The sequence below is a fragment of the Triticum aestivum genome, chromosome 1B, assembly GCF_018294505.1.
Source record: "Triticum aestivum cultivar Chinese Spring chromosome 1B, IWGSC CS RefSeq v2.1, whole genome shotgun sequence".
Taxonomy (NCBI): domain Eukaryota; kingdom Viridiplantae; phylum Streptophyta; class Magnoliopsida; order Poales; family Poaceae; genus Triticum; species Triticum aestivum.
In genome coordinates, this window is record NC_057795.1 from 125,310,858 (window position 1) to 125,324,627 (window position 13,770).

The 13,770-nt window shown below is 43.1% G+C and overlaps 1 protein-coding gene across 1 annotated transcript; it reads right to left on the minus strand.

Annotated features, from left to right (window-relative positions):
* Positions 1–3,935: 3,935 nt before the first annotated feature.
* On the minus strand, positions 3,936–9,169 carry LOC123111441 (probable E3 ubiquitin-protein ligase XBOS34). Its single transcript, XM_044532246.1, has 10 exons — positions 8,789–9,169; positions 8,545–8,709; positions 8,332–8,446; positions 7,672–7,752; positions 7,488–7,576; positions 7,270–7,361; positions 7,095–7,176; positions 6,105–6,207; positions 5,304–5,389; positions 3,936–4,974 (listed from the first exon to the last, which is right to left on the minus strand). The coding sequence occupies exons 2-10, from the start codon at positions 8,644–8,646 to the stop codon at positions 4,180–4,182; spliced, it is 1,545 nt and encodes a 514-aa protein (XP_044388181.1). The 5' UTR covers positions 8,647–8,709; positions 8,789–9,169; the 3' UTR covers positions 3,936–4,179.
* Positions 9,170–13,770: the final 4,601 nt, after the last annotated feature.

Below are 13,770 nucleotides of genomic sequence, written 5' to 3' on the forward strand. Positions count from 1 at the left end.
AATAGGCCCGTCTCTTTCCAAGATGTGAGCCGTGTGGGGATGCCAGATCGGAATTCGGGGGCCGCTGCCAATTCAGGGTCACGCGGCTTGGTGATATAGAACCACCCCGACTGCCACCCTTTGATGGTCTCTACGAAGGTGCCCTCGAGCCATGTAACGTTGGCTATCTTGCCCACCATGGCGCCTCCGCACTCCGCTTGACGGCCGCCCACGACCTTCGGCTTGATGCTGAAGATCTTCAGCCATAGGCCAAAGTGAGGCTGGATGCGGAGGAAGGCCTCGCACACGATGATAAACGCCAAGATGTTGAGGATGAAGTTCGGGGCCAGATCGTGGAAGTCCAGGCCGTAGTAGAACATGAGCTCCCGGACGAACGGGTGAAGAGGAAAGCCCAGTGCGCGGAGGAAATGGGGGAGAAATATGACCCTCTCATGGGGCCCAGGGGTGGGGATGAGTTGCCCCTCATCTGGAAGCCGGTGCGCGATGTCGTCAGACAAGTATCCGGCCTTCCTCAACTTTTTGATGTGCCCCTCCGTGACGGTGGAGGCCATTCATCTACCTCCCGCTTCGGACATGATTGGACAAGGTTGAGGTGGGAAGTGCGGACATGGGCGCTGGAGCTCGAGTGCGCAGGAATGGATAAGCAAAGGAGGAAGAAGGCGTAGATGGAAAGGGTGGGTCCTTATCCCCTTATATGGGCGGCCGAAACTATGAGCCTCCACCAGCCTAATAAAACCCGCTTATCTCCCAAGCGCCACGGTTAATGGCACGGTTGGGTTACCCACGCCCGTATTGATGAGAATCCCGGAATAAGGGGACACGATCTCTGCTTTGACAAGACGTGCCAAGGAAACCGCCTCGCTAAACGCGCTGAGGTGGAACAGTAAAACGATTCGAATAAAGGCTTGGCCGTGGCGTGGTGTCACACTGCGAAATACATCAGTAGATTAGATTTGTGCAGATATTATTCTCTCTACGGTGGTATGTGGAACTTATTTTGCAGAGCCGGACACTATCCTTGTGTTCAACATCTTCTATGAAATATTCGGAGGAGGAACCCACCTTGCAATGTCGAAGACAATTTGCGCGCCGGACTCGTCATCATTGAAGCCTGGTTCAGGGGCTACTGAGGGAGTCCTGGATTAGGGGGTGTCCGGATGGCCGGACTATGACCTTTGTCCGGACTCCCGGACTATGAAGATACAAGATTGAAGACTTCGTCCCGTGTCCGGATAGGATTTTCCTTGGCGTGGAAGGCAAGCTTGGCGATTCGATATGAAGGTCTCCCCCATTGTAACCGACTCTGTGTAACCCTAGCCCTCTCCGGTGTCTATATAAACCGGAGAGTTTTAGTCCGTAGGACGAACAACAATCATACCATAGGCTAGCTTCTAGGGTTTAGTCTCTCTGATCTTGTGGTAGATCAACTCTTGTACTACCCATATCATCAATATTAATCAAGCAGGAATAGGGCTTTACCTCCATCGAGAGGGCCCGAACCTGGGTAAAAACATCGTGTCCCTTGTCTCTTGTTACCATCCGCCTAGACGCACAGTTCGGGACCCCCTACCCGAGATCCGCCGGTTTTGACACCGACACTAACCTTCTTTTGTGATGTGTTTGTTGGAATCCGATGAATTGTGGATTTATGATCAAATTATTCATTGAAAGTAATTGAGTCTTTTTATGAACTTTATTATGCATGATTGTTATAGCTTTGTATTTCTCCCTGATCTATCTGTTTGGTTTAGCTAAAATGAAATCTAGAAATATATTTTTAACTCATGATTTGTTTTTGAAATTCAGAAGAAAAAATCATATTTCCTAAAACTAAATAAAATCATGATTTAAAAAACAGGAACATTTTAAATTTTTTGTGAACATTTTTTAAGTTTTTGATTTTTTAATTCGTGAACATTCTTTGAAATCCTTGAATATTTTCTAAATCCACAAACATTGTTTGAAAACATGTTTTCAAAATCTAAAAGATTTTTAAAAATTTCTTGAACAACTTTTTCAATTCGTGAACAGTTTATTCTTGAATACTTTTCTAGATCTTTTTTAAAAATTGCATTAATAGGTTTTTTGCAACAAACGTTCCGGAATAACATGGGAGAGGGGCATGTGTTGATGACCAATTCTACTTGCATGAAATCGTCCTTAAGATGACACCAAATAAAAAAGTACTCAACATGAAAGTTACCCGCCTAGTACATGTGAGCAACTTTTCTCTTTGGATCATCTTAATCCAAGAGCATATGCAACCTCTACATGAAAAATAGTGACTTGTATAAAAGATTAGTCCTAGAGGTTCCGGGCTACCTCCGGAATTTACAGGAGGTTGTAAAAGTGTACATGAAAAAATAGCCTGGAGGTTCCAGACAACCTTGGGCCCACCTCTAGGATAATAAAAAACTTGCAACACCATTCTTAGAGTACCCTGGAGGTTCCCCAGTTCTGCCTTTGAGGTGCCCGGAGGTTTCTAGCTAACTTGTCCGCATTGAGATAGGCTTGATGTTTAGGACGGGATTTTGAGAGTTTTTCTTGTACGAAAAATCCAGTCGCCTCATATAGATGAGAGGTGATGGACGGTTGATACAAGACACAATTGAATAAATCAATTTGCTACCATTTCATCTATTGCTCTCTCGTGTTTGCTCCCTATTCTTCGTTGTTCGTCGTGTTGGGAACCTTGAGGCTATAGGGATAGTTAGGCCAACCTAGGGCAGCCCATAGCAACCACACTCCCAGATGGATCCCTCCCATGCATGTGTGTTCTCAACCTTCAAGAGACCTCGCCACCGTGTCTTACATATAACAATCTCAACGAGGCTTACTCCTCCGACATGCCTTACATAGTGCGCTCGATGCTTGGGACACACGGTGATATGTTCAAGTGCGAGTAGTTTCATGTTAGTCTAGCCTATTTAGCCCATGTCAACCCTACCCACCCATAGGAGACATCAATTAGCACACCTCCTCTTGTTGTAACTATTTCCTTTCGCTAAAAAGCACAGCGGCACTCTAGTTACATAGGTTGTAATCTCGCATCCAAAGCAAAATGGGAAAGAAGAACTAGTGACGGGATGATTAGGACTTCAGCCACCACCGCCCATGGGCATCCATGCTTCTCGTCTTTGGTTGCCTAGGCTCCAACAACAAACGTGTACCATTTCTTATCCCCTTATTCATGCAATACTCGTTAACAAGCGCTCTCTCTCATCCCCTCATTAGATGTTTGTGCAATAGTGGTTAATGAGTGCTCATGAGCCTAACGAGCTTCAGACTAGCCTAGTCAAGCTTTTGCTCGTTAAGCTTAACAAGCACAAACTTAACAAATATGAGATTAACAAGTCAAGCATGAATTAGTCGAGCAACTCGTTAATCCATCCCTAGTTCTATACATTGAAGACATATCATGAAATTTATTTAAAATGAGTAAAGGCTGTAACATATACTTTTTTGACATATTCAATATAATTTATTAGTCAAAATAAAGACCGAAAATCCCATGCCCACATTATAAGCTCAAGCTCAGAAAGAGGGAGCACAGCTAAAAAATGGGTTTGAAGCCGAGTTGGGTGTTTTGGATACCGAGCTCCATGGAGGCCTTAATTTTGAAAATTTCAAAATTCAAACTTCTCATTTTAGAAAAATTCTGAAAAACAATATACATGTATACAAGGATGTAATGTATATGTGCGTAAAATTTCATGATCTACCTTGAATTGCAAGTTGCACAAAAAAAGCATGGACTTAAGTATGAAACACAAAAGTATGAATTTGAAATTTTCAAAATTAAGGCCTCCATGGAGCTCAGCCTCCATTTGGCATTTTCGTTCGAAGCCAGCATTTGCAGGTGCTCTCAGGCCGTATGGATAACTAGCTTTGTAACCTAGCAGACGCAATAATCTATATCATGAAAGCAGAAGCAGTTGAACTGAATTTCTCTGATCATGACAAATGCGCGCACACTCTTCGATACAGAACAGGAAGTCTTAAAACTATATACATGAGTTGCCTTCAGTGTTGTAGCTTCAAGATCACATAAAACGAAAGGAATAATTTGTAATAGTACACCTGCAACAGCAATATAACATTACTTCTCGTATCAGAACTTAATAGGGGGAAGCACCCATCAATGATGTGTGTGACATGCCGCTTCATTGTTTTAGCTGTTCAAACCGCATACAGGCGGATAATCTGGTTGATCTTGGCACGACAAATGGGGCACCCCCATTTCTTCGACTCGATATCCTTCAAGCAGGACATGCAACCAGCCATGTGACCACATGGAATGCAGGCTCCTTCCACAGGAGCATCCAAGCAAATCACACAAGTACCAGAGGGGGTGTTACCACTGCTGCTTGCATCGGCTCCATTTTCTACAGGTTTTGCAGAGTTTAGCGCCGTACCACCACCTTCCGTGGGTGGCATGGTTACATCAACTGGTGTGAAATCTATGGACGGATACTCAATAGGGCCATCGTAGAAGGTTCCTTCAGCAAGTGGTGGCGCAGTTGGTGTTGGAAGAGTTGGAAGTACAGTTGGTGTTGGAACCGGAAGTGCAGTTGGTGTTGGAACCGGAAGTGCCTCAGGTGTAATCACAATCGAAGGGTTGTTGTTTTGACTTTTGTTAGGTTTCGATGAACTTTGGTTAGAGCTTGTTCCAGGTACATCCCATCCGTTGTATTTGCTGCTGCTTGGAGCATCAACCTGTGCTTGGCCACTCGTTTTTGAAGGCGCTGGAGAATCTGGTGAGCCCCATCCGTTGAGAGAGCTGTTCGTTGATGTCATTGGCTGCACATTGGGCACCCCCTCTGCTATAGCTGATTGGATGGAGGCATTGATAGCCATCGCTAACTCAAGATCCTCCTTACTGGGAGTCGACTCCGCTGAAGGTGCCAAAGACGGATTTGGAATTGGATTTGGACTGGGGGCATTCACTGGTCGTGCAGGAACCATGCTGGCAACCTAAGAAAAGAGGATCTATGCATAATTAGATTATTTGTTTTTTCTATACTGAAGTTAACAATTCTTGTTGATTCTCATCAACACAAACCAAACTTTAGTTCAACATTAGTTCAAAGAAAATGTATTTGCATCATAATTATTGGTTGCTGAGCGATGTACTGATATACACGCATTCTATAAGCGGATGTTGGTCAAATGATGAAAACTGAAGATTAATCTTCCAAACTAGTTCAGAACATACCAAGAATAACTAGAGCCTGTCTCAGATCTTGAGAGACAGAAAATTCATTAGTAAGGGGAAACATTTCAGGAAGTTTAGCTTATATCACCTGTGCCATGCCACAACATGCACTATAAAATGATCGAAGCTGCTGCTTGTCACCTTCATAAGCCGGTAAAAGCTTGTATCTAGATTCTGCAAATATTCAAATGTAAATTAGAACAGCATGACCTGGCAGCAAAAGTCCAAGTTTTATTTGCAACATAACATTTTAGTGCAGGCCATCTGACAGAAAACATGCTATGTACATAATAAAAGGTACTTTCTTACAGACAGCCATGCAATAAGTATATAAAATGTAATGAAACGTCACTAAAAAAATGTGAAGTACCTATAGTCCGTTTTCCAACAGAACATTTGCACAGAGATATGCTGCACTTTGTATAAAGAGCAAAATGAATCACTACATACATGTGTGCACGAGCGCTGTAGAGAGCAGGAGGAATCACTAAAATGTAGAAATAACGAACTAGCTTTATGTGAGAGAATTTAATGTGCAAACAACAAGAATGATAAAGCATACATGACTATATGTGTGTGGTTGTAGTAATTTTCGTCCTCCTGTAGGGTAAAACCAAACTCATGAGTTCATCACTAAGAATAGGTCTCCCGAGTCCTAACTCTAACCTCGTGTTTCCATGCCAGAGAGTGTTAAATAAAAGAATAAATTTGAGTAATTCACCACACAAGAATTTGTGTTCTGCTCTTTCAGCAAATAATTGTTTTTAGTGAGATGGCCATATGATATTAAATTGCAGTAAAAAGGCAAAGATTGATAAAGCATGTAACCGACAACACAAACATGCAATTCAAATTTGCATAAACTGAAAAGATGAAATATTGCACGTACTTGTAACTTTGTCAAAAATTGTCATGGAAGGATCAGCCAGATTATACTTTGGTTCCTCAAGTTGAGATTTCCAAAGTTTGACAACAACACGAGGTTTAGCAGCCTGTTTATTCATAAAAAGTATGTTACAAATAATAAGAAACTTCATAAAATATATACACAAAAATGCAATAAAAATAGCTAATCCAAATATAACAAAATGAAAGTAGGTGTAGGTTTTCCTTCGGGACAAGCTGGTTTAGCAAGATGCAAGTATTGGTTCTCTGGTTGGATGTGTGAGGTGACGCTGGTAAAAAATGATTGACTAGAATTAAGAATGTTACGAAAACAAACTAAATGCACTATCCCAACTTTATTATTGTGGATTAAGACATTTTTAATATACCTTAATTCATATTTAAGGAATAATCAGTGTACATACTAATTACTAGACTAATCCCCTAAGTGGTGCGGACTCCAAGGCTGCACACGGAGAAAGCATATTTCTATAGACCTTCCTTTTTTCATCCGTCGATCCGGTTACCAGGTGCAAGCCAACAACCTAATCAGGAGGATTGGAGAAGGTGCTGCAGGAGCTATGCAAGTGCATGGATTAACTAACCAATCACCTTTCTGAGTATATTGTGACACAATAACTGTTGTGAATTTCAATTCATGTGCAAGAAATCAAAAAAAAAGTAGAGACATTGTCATGTATCAAACAATAAAAGGCCAGTTATGTGCAATTTTCTCCAGAAACTCAAATTTCAACACAAATAATATAACAAATGCTACTGGTTAGTGATTACTGAACTAGACAATGTGGGAAGCATACACTAGAAACAAATGAGAGGTCAATAATTACATTACTGCTTATCTCATGTTAAATAGGAAGAGTTCCATAAAAGAGTTGTTCACTTTGTTGGTGATATGAATATGTCAACATAACCAGCATTATAAACATTTCTAGGCTACACCATACCAAAGCAGCATTTTAGCAGACTTTCATACCTGCAATTCAGGATATATAGCTAACTCAAGCTTGACAGGTCTTGTCGGGTTCCGTGCTTCACGCGGTAAAATCACTGCCCAACTGGGGAAAAGATTTAACTTAGGTTAGAGACACGTAAAACATACTCACATCTATGTGCTTGTGGTATGTGATGAAGTTTCACGGGAATATTACATCTTCCTAGTCATGAACTGAGGAGCAAACGCTTCCAAGAAACCAGGACCATAATTCTCCCTCATCCATCCAGAAAAAAGAGAAATCCGTCCCTGAAAATAATGAAGAACGAAATAGTAACCAATAAACAACTTAAAGAACAAATAGCAACAAATGAAAATGTGCAAGTCAAATCGAAGTATAATAAGGCAAAATAGGACGTGAAGAAAAAAATATACCTCTATGGCCCTTACAACGTTCACATGACCCTTTTCTCTAGCCAGGTCAAGTGCGGTATTGCAGTCATCATTTGTTATGAATGGGTTAGCTGCAAATAAATCATAAACAGAAGGTTTTTTAACGTACAAAATTCAAATGGCAAACAATTGACACATGGTGATATATCTACAGCAGCATCGTAACCTCCATGTGAGAGAAGTAAATGGACAGTCGGATCAAGTCCTTTTTTGGCAGCATGGTGCAATGCAGTCCCAGCGTGTGATCCTACAAGCAGAAAAAGAAAAGGGAGGCATTACAACAACGCGACAAAAAATGATAACCTATTTTATTTAGCAGGCATCCAGTAAGAATCCTATGGATTCTAATTAGTTTAACATATAAGGAACACATTTCGTTAAAGCAGAGTTGGCACGGTGCAAGTCAATCAATACTGTAATGTTACAGTTCCCTTGATTGAGTTGATTCTGTTTTGCATGACATGCAATCCTCAAACCTAATTAAACATAGGCTATATTTTTACTTGCGCGCATATTGTGCTGGTTTCTATTTGAGTGAGAAATTATAGTTAGAAACTTCAAGGTCTCCTTTTCATATCCCAAAGTATGCACAACTTTAAAACCTTTGGGCTATGGTCGTGTCAAAATTAACACACATTTTTTTTGTAAAACTTACTTTATTTTTTGAAGCACCACAATAGACTTGATCTAATTCCTGGATCCAAACTAAGAATAACAACAAATTTGTACTCACTCCACACCATCCAGAGAAATCCCCTGTTATGCATTCTAGGAATAATGGAGATAATAAACTAAAGCCATACACAAAGTTGCTAGGCATCTATACCAGGCCGATACGCATTCACATTTGCACCCAATTCAATCAAAGCTTTAGCCACATTCAGCAGATCAGGGCGCATGCTGGCGACCATCAGGGGCGTCTTCCCTTCCTTGTCAATCCACTGCAAGCAAGCAAGAAATCCAACCCCAACAAGAAAAGTTTAACTCATTTGATTCCCAGCTTTACAAGACTATATGCTGTCGAAATCGCTGTCCTTGCCTCAACGCCCGCGCCCTGCGCCCGGAGGTTCCGAATCCCCTCGATGTTGCCGTAGTTCACCTGCTGGTACAGCAGCTCCTCCTTGGATTGCTGCACCCCCATTTGGACTCGCCGGACGGTGCAAAGTTGGGGAATGAAGTGGGAGAGCGGTTCCCTTGCCCAAAACTGGAAAAAAAAATTATTGCTGAACAGAGGATTTCGGTAGGGGTTGCTCCAGCTGAGGGTGCAGAAAGGGAATCCCAACCAGCCGCAGCACGGAATCCGAGCGACTCCGAGGCAAAAAGATCGCAGGCTACGGGGGGCAAGCAGGGAATCCCCACGCCGGCGGCGAGAGCGAGGGGCTGCGATTGTGGATGGGGATTGGACTGGACCTCGGCCAGGAAGAAAATTAAGGAAAGTAGCACAAAAAAGCTCAGAAAGATGATCAAACCAAATAGGGAAGGGAAATCCGGGGGTCTCCGAGGCAGAGGATGGCCGGGATGAGATCCCCCGCCGCGGGAGACAGGGGCAGAGGGCGAGAGTTGGCAGCTGCGGATGGGTGGGTTATTTGGTGATTGCGGGTGGGACTTTAACGCGTGGTTGTTTGGAGATTAATGCGGCATCAACATTTTCCCGGTCTCTAGGCTTCGGGGCGAAGGGATTGGGACTTGGGAGAAGCGCTCGCCGACGCGGGCTGTGACGGAGCGCTGTGGATTCTCTGGAAGAGCCACGTCGGAGACGCTACACTACGCTGACTTTTCTTTTCTTTTTTCGATTCGAACAGGATCAAATCCATTACATTCATGAGAAGTACTTACAAATCACACGAAACATAATAAAGTTTACATTGTAAAAATTACATTCAAGAAAAGTACTTACAAATCACCCGAAAATAATAGAATTTACTTTGAGGTCTTTGGACCACCGAATGATCACTATCGTCACCAGAACAAACCGTTGAAGACGTTGTCGCGGCTTTCATACCGGAGCAACGGCGGGAAGCCATCGTGCAGTTGCCTCAAGGATCAGCGCACTGGGACGCAACTTTCGTCGTTGGACCCTTGAATCGATCCAAAGAACTTGTCACCAAATATCGCCGTTGCATACGGACGACGAGACATCCTAACCTCGCCGCCCCGAGGAGCCGATGGGAATCTACGTTATGAGCTCATGCTCGATCCCCTGACGCAATGAAACGTCCGCGTTGCGCTAAATGGATCCAACGGTGAGCATGAGCCATGATGAACACAGACTTACATTCATCAGCATTTTTGGAGTCTCCCACCTTCCTCCCCAAGCATAAGGCTTCTTTCTCCTTTATGTGATCTCTTCCTGTTTCACATCTTCCACTCATGGTGTAATTCTTAACAGGAAAAAAAGGAAAAGTCGACACGCAAGAGACCTCACATCTCACATTGGATCATGGCCCACACAGAGAAAAGTGCCCCCAAGGATGATGCTAAATTCATTTTCGTCTTTCGTCATCTCCGTCAGATTTCGCCTGCACCGATGTGACCCATTTTTACAAAACGGCCGATTCAAGTGTTCATGCGCACGCAAACCAGGACTCCCTATACACAATCACACATGTTTTTCTCACATCCACTGTACCTGTGTGGGGATAATGCAAGCAACCAAATACACCGGACGGTTGATCCCTAGCACTGCCCTTCATCAATAGCACCCGCTCATTGATCCGTTTGTTAATTGTCAATTTTCTGCACAATTTATGCTCTTTGCAGGAACGGTACGCCAAGCACGAGCGAGGCCAACAGGTGAAAATATCCTGTCATACGGTTCAGACTATGAAAATCATAACAGCTCCGCACCTTCCTCACCCATAGGTCCTGTATGGCACAAGATTTTGATTCTACCAAGTGATTATCTAATTGTACCATGGAAGAAATTATGTGTAAATTTGCTTGGCACCACAGAGTTTACTACCAAACCATGGGATAAGTTATTAAAAAACATTTTTAAGTTATTCAAAGAAATAACCATGGGACCATAGAAGAAGCTAGGCTCAACGAAAATTTGAGATCAATGCAAATTTAATTTGATTGAAGTTCTGTTATTGAGCACCGCTTAAGAAGAATGACAAGCGTGACCAAAAATCTGTTTGGTTTCATGCCTGGGAGGTCGACCATGGAAGCCATTTTCTTGGTACGACAACTTATGGAGAGATATAGGGAGCAAAAGAAGGACTTGCATATGGTGTTCATTGACTTGGAGAAGGCCTATTATAAGATACCGCGGAATGTCATGTGGTGGGCCTTGGAGAAACACAAAGTCCCAGCAAAGTACATTACCCTCATCAAGGACATGTACAATAATGTTTGTGACAAGTGTTCGAATAAGTGATGTCGACACCGATGACTTCCCGATTAAGATAGGACTGCATCAGGGGTCAGCTTTGAGCCCTTATCTTTTTGCATTGGTGATGGATGAGGTCACAAGGGGTATACAAGGAGATATCCCATGGTGTATGCTCTTTGCGGATGATGTGGTGCTAGTTGACGATAGTCGGACGGGGGTAAATAGGAAGTTAGAGTTATGGAGACAAACCTTGGAATCGAAAGGGTTTAGGCTTAGTAGAACTAAAACCGAGTACATGATGTGCGATTTCAGTACTATTAGGTGTGAGGAGGAGGAGGTTAGCCTTGATGGCCAGGTGGTACCTCGGAAGGACACCTTTCGGTATTTGGGGTCAATGTTGCAGGAGGACGGGGGTATTGATGAAGATGTGAACCATCGAATCAAAGCCGGATGGATGAAGTGGCGCCAAGCTTCTGGCATTCTCTGTGACAAGAGAGTGCCACAAAAGCTAAAAGGCAAGTTCTACAGGACGGCGGTTCGACCCGCAATGTTGTATGGCGCGGAGTGTTGGCCGACTAAAACGCGAGGGTGTGGCGGAGATGCGTACGTTGAGATGGATGTGTGGCCACACGAGGAAGGATCGAGTCCGGAATGATGATATACGAGATAGAGTTGGGGTAGCACCAATTGAGCAGAAGCTTGTCCAGCATCGTTTGAGATGGTTTGAGCATATTCAGCACAGACCTCCAAAAGCTCCAGTGCATAGCGGACGGCTAAAGTGTGCGGAGAATGTCAAGAAAGCGCGGGGTCGACCGAATTTGACATGGGAGGAGTCCGACCTGAAGGATTGGAGTATCGACAAAGAGCTAGCTATGGACAGGGGTGCGTGGAAGCTTGGTATCCATGTGCCAGAGCCATGAGTTGGTTGCGAGATCTTATGGGTTTCACCTCTAGCCTACCCCAACTTGTTTGGGACTAAAGGCTTTGTTGTTGTTGTTGTTGTTGTTTTAAGTTCTGTTACTTTTTCTTTTTCTTGCAGCTCCACGGATAATTGTATATTTTTAGATACCCGTAAAAAAATTGTATTCTTTATCCTGACATGCACACATCTATTATATTGTTACTCACTTCATTCTAATGAATAAGGCATGTATGCTTTTCCAAATTCAATTTTGACTGTAAATTACATTGATAATATATATTTTTGTGAATTCATCAATATGAATTCAACGACATGACTTCTATCAAATATAAAAAACATTTGATTGGTCTATTTTTTTTATCAAAGTTGATTTTTTAGGTACGTACGCATTTTAGTATTCGAAATGGAGGGAGTACTAAATGACACACACCGATTGTTTCCAAATGAACTGAACTAGTACACTATAATTACAAGCAGGAGTAATCCCTTTTTGCGTTGCTCACTTCTCTTGAAAGCTGCATACATGTTTTTTTTAATTCATATGTGTGTCAGTGGCGTATTTTCAGCATGATCTGTAACTTTTTAACTCACTTGTGTGCCAGTGACAGAAATGTCCCGGGCGAAAAAAATTAGAGGTGAGCCTGACACGGCGTAACACAAAGCTGCGAACTGGCAATTTACAGAAAGCTCCAAGGTCTGTTTTCTCCATCTCCATCTCCACTACTATTAAACAATCAAACAAGAACTTTCTTATGTGCACCCAAAAATTAGTACCACAAAACATACGAATCAATCAACACCACACAATTAGTCCCACATGTCCTAATCTAACAGCCATCATTGATCTAATACCTCTACTGTTGGAAATATGCCCTAGAGGCAATAATAAAAGCATTATTATTATATTTCCTTGTTCATGATAATTGTCTTTATTCATGCTATAATTGTGTTATCCGGAAATCGTAATACATATGTGAATAACAGACATCAACATGTCCCTAGTGAGCCTCTAGTTGACTAGCTCGTTGATCAACAGATAGTCATGGTTTCCTGACTATGGACACTGGATGTCATTGATAACGAGATCACATCATTAGAAGAATGATGTGATGGACAAGACCCAATCCTAAACATAGCACAAGATCGTATAGTTCGTTTGCTAGAGTTTTCCAATGTCAAGTATCTTTTCCTTAGACCATGAGATCGTGTAACTCCCAGATACTGTAGGAGTGCTTTGGGTATGCCAAACGTCACAACGTAACTGGGTGACTATAAAGGTAGACTACGGGTATCTCCGAAAGTGTCTGTTAGGTGACATGGATCAAGACTGGGATTTGTCACTCCGTATGACGGAGAGGTATCACTGGGCCCACTCGGTAATGCATCATCATAATGAGCTCAGAGTGACCAAGTGTCTGGTCACGGGATCATGCATTACGGTACGAGTAAAGTGACTTGCCGGTAACGAGATTGAACGAGGTATTGGGATACCGACGATCGAATCTCGGGCAAGTAACATATCGATAGACAAAGGGAATAGCGTACGGGGTTGATAGAATCCTCGACATCGTGGTTCATCCGATGAGATCATCGTGGAGCATGTGGGAGCCAACATGGGTATCCATATCCCGCTGTTGGTTATTGACCGGAGAGTCGTCTCGGTCATGTCTGCTTGTCTCCCGAACTCGTAGGGTCTACACACTTAAGGTTCGGTTACGCTAGGGTTGTAGGGATATGTATATGCAGTAACCCGAATGTTGTTCGGAGTCCCGGATGAGATCCCGGACGTCACGAGGAGTTCCGGAATGGTCCGGAGGTAAAGATTTATATATGGGAAGTCCTGTTTCGGGCATCGGGACAAGTTTCGGGGTTATCGGTATTGTACCGGGACCACCGGAAGGGTCCCGGGGGTCCACCGGGTGGGTCCACCTGTCCCGGGGGGCCACATGGGCTGTAAGGGGGTGCGCCTTGGCCTAATGGGCCAAGGGCACCAGCCTCACATAGGCCCA

What these genes read in the sequence shown, in the direction of transcription:
- LOC123111441 (XM_044532246.1), bottom strand. Translation starts at nt 8,646, where the DNA reads ATGGGGGTGCAGCAATCCAAGGAGGAGCTGCTGTACCAGCAGGTGAAC. An exon ending in CGCAGGGCGCGGGCGTTGAG is followed by an intron (nt 8,447 to 8,544) that starts GCAAGGACAGCG and finishes GCTTGCTTGCAG; the next exon opens with TGGATTGACAAGGAAGGGAA. An exon ending in CATGTTGTGGCATGGCACAG is followed by an intron (nt 4,975 to 5,303) that starts GTGATATAAGCT and finishes CTCTTTTCTTAG; the next exon opens with GTTGCCAGCATGGTTCCTGC.